The sequence below is a fragment of the Humulus lupulus genome, chromosome 7 (assembly GCF_963169125.1).
Source record: "Humulus lupulus chromosome 7, drHumLupu1.1, whole genome shotgun sequence".
NCBI lineage: Eukaryota > Viridiplantae > Streptophyta > Magnoliopsida > Rosales > Cannabaceae > Humulus > Humulus lupulus.
The window spans coordinates 112,965,022-112,972,491 of NC_084799.1; the positions used below are offsets into that span (position 1 = coordinate 112,965,022).

General features: G+C 33.8%; 1 protein-coding gene and 1 long non-coding RNA gene across 2 annotated transcripts; both read left to right on the top strand.

Moving 5' to 3' along the window:
- The first annotated feature begins 200 nt into the window (after positions 1-200).
- Positions 201-1,030, top strand: LOC133789852 (uncharacterized). Its single transcript, XM_062227557.1, has 3 exons — positions 201-539; positions 620-790; positions 868-1,030. The coding sequence occupies exons 1-3, from the start codon at positions 253-255 to the stop codon at positions 974-976; spliced, it is 567 nt and encodes a 188-aa protein (XP_062083541.1). The 5' UTR covers positions 201-252; the 3' UTR covers positions 977-1,030.
- Positions 1,031-1,110: 80 nt separating this feature from the next.
- Positions 1,111-1,642, top strand: LOC133789853 (uncharacterized). The gene is made up of 2 exons (XR_009873736.1): positions 1,111-1,224; positions 1,312-1,642. It is a non-coding gene; the product is annotated as an uncharacterized LOC133789853 (long non-coding RNA).
- Positions 1,643-7,470: the final 5,828 nt, after the last annotated feature.

Below are 7,470 nucleotides of genomic sequence, written 5' to 3' on the forward strand. Positions count from 1 at the left end.
CAATGATGAGGCTAAACTTATTTTTCCTATTGGAGATGAGATTTCTTTAGTACGTCATGCTGTCGACCACTATGTTGAGTGGCCATCTCATCTAATCATTCCTTATGATTCAGATTTGGTAAGACATTGACAAGAAACTATATTTAGTGATTGAATTATTTTTCATGACTAACATGTGTTACTTTCATGTTGAAGCTACCTAAGAAGACAAAGAAGCAAAAAAGGAATGGTTCACCAATACCTAATGTCCCAATGACACAAGAGAAGTCTCATCCTTCCCAAAAACTTCCTAGTCAAAATGAAGTAGTGTCAATTAAAGCTAGTGCCCCGATACTCTTCAAGATTCCTAGTGGGGTTCCTCGCTTTCTCAAGTGTCTATTAACTACCGTGAAGTATGTGGAGCCAAGTTTCATGATCAAAATTACGATGGATTTTGAGATATTCGGCCATGAGAATGATTTATATATATCACAAGAAGATATAGTCCATGTTGGCTTAATGGAAGAGATTGGAGCATCATGTGTATCGTTATATATCAGGTATCAAAGATTTTTAAAATAATTATAAGTTTGTTCATAACTTATTTTATAAATTTAACAGAGATATATTTTTTATGTAGGATTTTATACTTCCAATTAGTGAAAAGAGAGATTAGTCACTTTTTTCGTTTTGTTGAGCCAATTTGGTTATCAAATGTTGGATCCACTGAAGAAGAACGAGTTGAATGGGTATCAAAGCGTATGCTTGATTCAAATCCGGGTCAGATGTGGTTGTTGCCATATCATAAGGGGTAAGTTTTTTACTTTTAGTATTTTGTTAGTGAATATATATAATATTAATAATGAAATATTTTTGTGTTTTTGTTAGAAAGCATTGGATGCTTATAATAATTGATTTTTATCACCAATTGTGCTATTTCCTGGATTCTCTTCACAATTTTCCACCAGATGAAATCAAATCTCTCATTTCTCGGTAAAAATCTAACCAATTAACTGCATACTCTTTAATTCATTTAAAATTAACAACATCTAAATGTTTATGTTATTATTATTTAGTGTCTTTAAACATGTACACACAAATAATGCAAAAACTAAGGAAATCGCATGGAGAACAGTTAAGTGTCCTCGTCAACCATTACAATCAGTACAATGTGGGTTCTATGTTATGAGGATGATGAAGGACTTCGTGACAAATGAGTTTTCAATGCGATGGCTAACTAGTAATGTAAGTGAAAATATTCATTATTAAAGTTCCAGCTTTACCTTAAGATTAATTATATTAATTCAACTCATGCAATTAATTTTTTTTTAGTGTGGCGGGAAGAACTATTACACAAAGGATGAGATCAATGAAGTACGTGAAGAATGGGCACAATGCGTCATGGATTTGATGAGTACTACATAGGTCCACTCACTTTTGTTAACTTAGACTTTTAATGAGATATACTTACAATGTTAACTTAGACTTTCTTGAAGATATACACTTTTGTTGCCTAACTATAGTTTACAATGCTTATGTGAGTCATTTTGTAATTAACTTAAGACTCGTTATTTTAGATACTTAGTTCAAATTCTAGTATTTTATATTATTGTGATATATGTTTTGTTTTGTTCAGTTTGTTTGTATAAAAAAACATGATTTGTTTTGGGCATAATACACGTTTTAAGAGAAAAAGAACACCATAAGTCGGTTCTACTAAAACTGACAATAGATGTCTACACCATAAGTCGGCTGTGAACCGACATATCATGTTTTACACTAGAGGTCGGTGTACAACTGACCTACCATGTCTTACACTAGAGGTCGGTTTGCAACCGACATCCCATGTCTTACACCAGATGTCGATTTTCCACCGACGTACTATGTCTTACACCAGATGTCGGTTTGGCGCCAACTGACCTACCATGTTTTTACATCATAAGTCACTGCATGGGAAGTCAGTTCCCAACCGACTTATGAACATTCAGATGTCCGTTTTTAACCGACTTATCATGTAATTTTTGTAGTAGTGGCGACACATCAAAAAGGGGTTGCTAAGGATATGAAGACGTAACCCGTGTTACTAAGGATATGAAGACGTAACTTCAACGGCAGACGCGCCGAGGTTATTCAAGGAAGAGAGATCACGTTTACCTCAAAGGGTAACATGGACAAGTTAGCGGGCCATGTTGACAAGGAAATGTTTATGATGATGCTGTGATGTTTGTGCTATTATGATGTTATGATGCTTATGTTATGATGATGATGTTAATGTTGACATGATTATGTTTATGTTTATAATATGGACACCATTATGGAAATGATGCTATGATGTATAAAGATGGATGAATGTGTTTGTGATACGTTGTATCTTACTGTTTGTTGTTTGTACTTCCTTACTGGGCTTTTAGCTCACCCCCTTACTTTCCCTTCCAGGTAGCAAATAGCACTACACCAAATACCCATTTCCATAACACATCAATATAATATTAATAGAAAAGTATTATGGTAGAGTATTATATTGGGCAACTTTATATGTAAAAAGGGCGGTAATATATTGCACATTCCACCACTTAGAATTTTTTTTTTCATTTCTGAGACCTGAGACTCCTGAGACACCCATCTCCTTTCTCTTCCCCATTTTTGAGACCCGAGACACCCATTTCTGAGCTTTCCTTCAACATTTCTGCCCATTTCCTTCAACATATCGACACAAAGAAGAGACCCATTTCTTCGGCTTGGTCGTACGGTCTCCGAACTCCTCACTCTCTCTCTCTCTCTCGTCTTTCTCTATCTCTCTATCAACCTTCGATTTCCAGTCGTTGGGCTTCTCAAATTTGTTCTTCTCTTCGGTCTTGGCAAGCTAGGTAAGTAATTAGTTGTAGATGTTAGATTTATCAGCTTGAATCTCATAGAATCTATAAAATTTGTGCTTTTCAAAATTAATTTTCGATTTTGCATCTGTGTTTTCGGCAACTTGATTATGTGTACTGTTTTTTAAAGAGTACAAGAAATTAATCTTGCTTTTTACTTCATTTTGAGCAGCATTACCTTTTAAGTCTCTGTTTATCTCCTTTTGCTCCAGTATTTTACTGTGTAATACTTAAACATTTGAGGCTAGTGATAAAATGACATTGGTTGTTTCATTATTCTAGGTTATTGGGATAAAGGGGCAGTTTCCAGGACCGATTTTCAACGTCACTACCAACTGGAATGTTTTTGTTAATGTCAAGAATAACCTCGATGAGCCATTTTTTATTACATGGTATAATGTCTGTGTGCCATTAACATATGAGAGTTTTTTTTAATGTTGACAAATTCAAATGAATACTTTTTTTCGCATGATGTTTAAATGCAAGAATGGAATACAGCACAGGAAAAACTCTTGGCAAGATGGCGTGAAAGATCAGATAGGGGGTTTCTTTTATTTCCTTCCCTGAACTTTCAAAGAGCTGCAGGAGGGTATGGGGGGGGGGGGGTCATTATAAGCAATAGAGAAGTTATTCCACTACCTTTTCTGGTGCCAGATGGAGATATTACACTCTTTATTAGTGACTGGTATACAAAGAGTCATAAAGTGAGTTTATGTCTTGTTACTACATCTATTACTGAATTCTTTCTCTTGGCTTTATTGGGTATGAGACTGATGTTTATCGGGTAACAGGAACTGAGAAAAGATGTTGAAAATGGAATTGCCCTTGGAGTTCCTGACAGAATTACTATAAGTGGACATGGTCCCTTTCAATATGATGAGGCACTTGTTCCAGCAGGAAATCCTTTCCTTCTAGTAAATCTTGAACCAGGTAAAAAGTAAATAGTATGCCTCTTTTTTCGTTTTTCTTTTTGGCTACGTAAGGTTTAGTTATGATTGTTAAATTGATTTATGAAGGTAGGCTATCAATCTCATTGTAACTTTGTCTTGAACAGGAAAAACATACCGTCTACGAGTTCATAATGTCGGTATCTCAACTAGTTTGAATTTCAGGATACAAAACCACAACTTACTTCTTGTCGAGACTGAAGGATCATATACAGTTCAGCAAAACTACTCAAACATGGACATACATGTGGGTCAATCATATTTATTCTTGGTAACAATGGATCAAAATGCCAGCAGTGGGGTGAGCTTTTGCTTCTGTTTTTTTTACGTTTGCATTTTTTCTTGTTTTGAAATTGGAAAAGTCAGGAACACGAGTTGGACAGTTTCTCTTTTTTTTTTTTCTGTAGTATGGATTTTGGAGTATTGAAAGAAAACAGCAGAAACACTAACAACAAATGGGACGGGGTTGCTCGCAGCACCACACAGGTACTCCTGTCTTGTAACTATAACCAAATTTAATAATTTGATCAGCAAAACCTCCATTTGATTCTTGTCATAACAATGAAATGATGTTTCCTGGGATCGGTAAAATAGTGCATGGACCAGTTTTTTTTCTCAGCTTTCATGGTGCCTAAATTGAACTCATTAAAGAGAGTTAGTCAAGAGCTTTATTTATATAGAGAATGAGTAGTACAGAGGGGGTAGTTATGAAACTAACTACCCTATAGCAAACTCTTCAGCAGACAAACTAACATAACTAAATAATATTAACAACTAGTGCTTTTAGAAGTGAATCATGTCTTGTTAACAGAATGATTTTTCAATTGGTTACAGGTCTTTCCCCGAGCTTGGACAACAATTTTGATTTCTCTAGACAATATTGGCATGTGGAACCATCAAACAGACAATCTAAACTCATGGTATCTAGGCCAGGAAACATACATTAGTGTCGTAAACTCGGAGTTTGTGAGAAGAATTGCAGAAGCAGCAGAAAGTAAGTTCAATTCAATTTCGTTTTCTGGTTTTAGATATGCAACACGCATTTTATTGATTTTTCCTCTTTTTTATTTCTATTTAATGTGATAAACATTTCCAAGTCTATACTTACTTTAAATTTATTCAATAAGACCAAATAAGAAAAGAAGAAGAAAGAAAAAATTCTACTGTTCTTAAAGATTATAAAAATCTGAAATCATCAATTGTTGAAGTCTACATATTTTATATTTATTGCACTCTTTGTTTCAAGTATGGAATCATGAAACTATACATATAATGAATTATGTTTGTGTAAAAATAATTTATATAAATATACAATTAATTTCAGTCACATTTTTTTACACATGGTTTGAATCATATTCAGATTGAAAAGAGAGAACAAAAAAGATAAGTGAAGGGACTAAACTATAAGTTGCAATCAACATGAATTAGAAATTAGAAATGCCACAAAGAATAAGACAATAAAAATTTTACATTGTGAAAAGAAAAATATCCGCGTATAGTCTAGCCAAAAGAGCAAAAATTTCTTCATAAATGGCTTATTTAGTCCTATTATAATTGTGCCACTGGTTTCTATTGTGGGTCTTGGACTCTTTGCAAGGGGATTCCCACTTGTAATGTCCAGAAAACTCTGTTACTTTAGCTTTTTTTATAAGCTAAAGCTATTACATTTTGCTTTGATTTTCCCTGAAAAAGATGCGATTTTTACCTGTGTTTTAGGGGTAACAGAAGTGTTTGTACATTAGTTACAAGGTTTTAGTTGCTGGCATAGTCTGGTGGCCATATATTTTCCCAATGTCCCCACTCAAGGGCCTTAAAAACAGAAAGAGGTCTTAGATCACTATTGGGTTCCATGACTAATGAGTTGATTGAGTAATCAAGATAATGATTTAGACAAAAGATTTGTTTTTTTTTTAATCAACTGGGGCTCACTTTTGTGTTTGGTGTTCATCAGGGTTATAATATACTTTTCTTTCATCCTTTTTATTTATCTTTTATAAGGTAATCTAATTTATGTGTTGTATGTTAGTATTTGATGTTGAATTGGTCTACCGTTAAGAGTGCAAGTTCTTACTGTATGTCCTGAAAAAAGTTCTAGCTAGTGATAAATCATAGTTATTTCTTTTTTCATAACCAATTTGTTTTATGAGTACATAGTATGATCATTTTGTTTCATAACCAAAGTGTTTGTACTTTGTTTTAATGTTGAAATGGACAAGAGGATGTTCATTCAAAGAAAGTGATGGATGGAAAGGTTGCGTGTCATTGTTTCATTGATTAATTTAATCAATTGAACTATATATATGCATTTAAGCAAATACATGTGTAGATCTCACTTTTGTCAATGTTGGAATCATCTTTTAAGCCTTTTAATGTGAGGGAGTTTGATAGTGACCACACAATCTTTATTATCACAGTCCTAACTCACGAAACTAGTCATATTTTTTAGTATTTGACTACTTTGTTTACTTGTATCTCATTTAGAGATTGACTCTTTTTTGGGATTTCTAAGTTATTTTTTGGAGTCTAATGTCAAAACTGGATATTTATGCAGCATTGTTCCTTTATAAATTTCTATTTAATTAGCATTTGAAACATTAGTGGTGAAATTTGGGTTTTCAATAAGGTCTTCTATTTCTTTGAAACTCTTTTATGACTCTTTAATTTAAGGTCAATCACTAGAGTCTTGCTTGGTTTCTCACCAATGTTATTGGTACTGCAGAGTTATACACAGTATATCCATTTGCCAATCAGTGACCTTGATTCCTGGTTGAAGACACCCTCCATATATGTTTTTGATTGCTCTGCGGCTAGGGGAATATTGTGAATGTTTTTATTGAGGTAAAGCTTTAACTCAAAACATATAATGAATTGATATATGTATTGATAATTAAGGTGCTACATGACATGAATTCATTATCTGTAATTCAGATATTTATATATAAATATATTTGTATATATAGTGACTTGATTTGATGGTTTGGCAGCTTCATGATTGGGTTGCTTCTAGCTCCTCTGGATCCACAAGGGATTGCATTCTACTTGGAGCTTGTGAAGCACATGAGACTCTTCCACAAAGTGCTAAATTTCCTGCAGATGTGTTTACGTCTTGTCTCACAACACCTATTAAGATGGCTTTGAGATGGTGAGCTTCTTTCCTTGTTCGTCTGTTAGGATCGCTTATCGCGTTTATGCATCTTTATATGAGATCATGCAGTTTTCTGGTTTTTCCTTGTGGTGTTTATTCCATATTGGCTGCTTCCTAGTTATTTTTAGTTTGTCAACTGAAAGTCTTTTAGTTGTGCTGTTTGTTTAAAGCTGTAGGAAGTTGGAAATGGCAGTACTTTCTGATTAGGATGTTAGAAAAGTCTTTGCCTATCAGTTTATATGTATGGATTATATATTTGATCTGACCAACTGGCTTATTAGTTCTTTTAGTTTTTGAGAATTTTGTTATTCTGCTGATTTTAATGGAGGCTGAAATTTCAGTTCTGATAGTACTGCCACATTTTTCTTTCATCTCTTGATGTTGCCGATCTTGCTTCTTCCTTTTAAGACTTGTAAACGTACTATTCGGTGATTTTTAATGCAATTTTTGTTTTGTTATTTGACTTTCTTTATATTCCCAAAATCGTATTTGGATTCCCATTGATTGAATGGTAGCAGTCTCATGA

What these genes read in the sequence shown, in the direction of transcription:
- LOC133789852 (XM_062227557.1), top strand. Translation starts at nt 253, where the DNA reads ATGACACAAGAGAAGTCTCATCCTTCCCAAAAACTTCCTAGTCAAAAT. An exon ending in TGTGTATCGTTATATATCAG is followed by an intron (nt 540 to 619) that starts GTATCAAAGATT and finishes TTTTTTATGTAG; the next exon opens with GATTTTATACTTCCAATTAG. An exon ending in TTGTTGCCATATCATAAGGG is followed by an intron (nt 791 to 867) that starts GTAAGTTTTTTA and finishes TGTTTTTGTTAG; the next exon opens with AAAGCATTGGATGCTTATAA.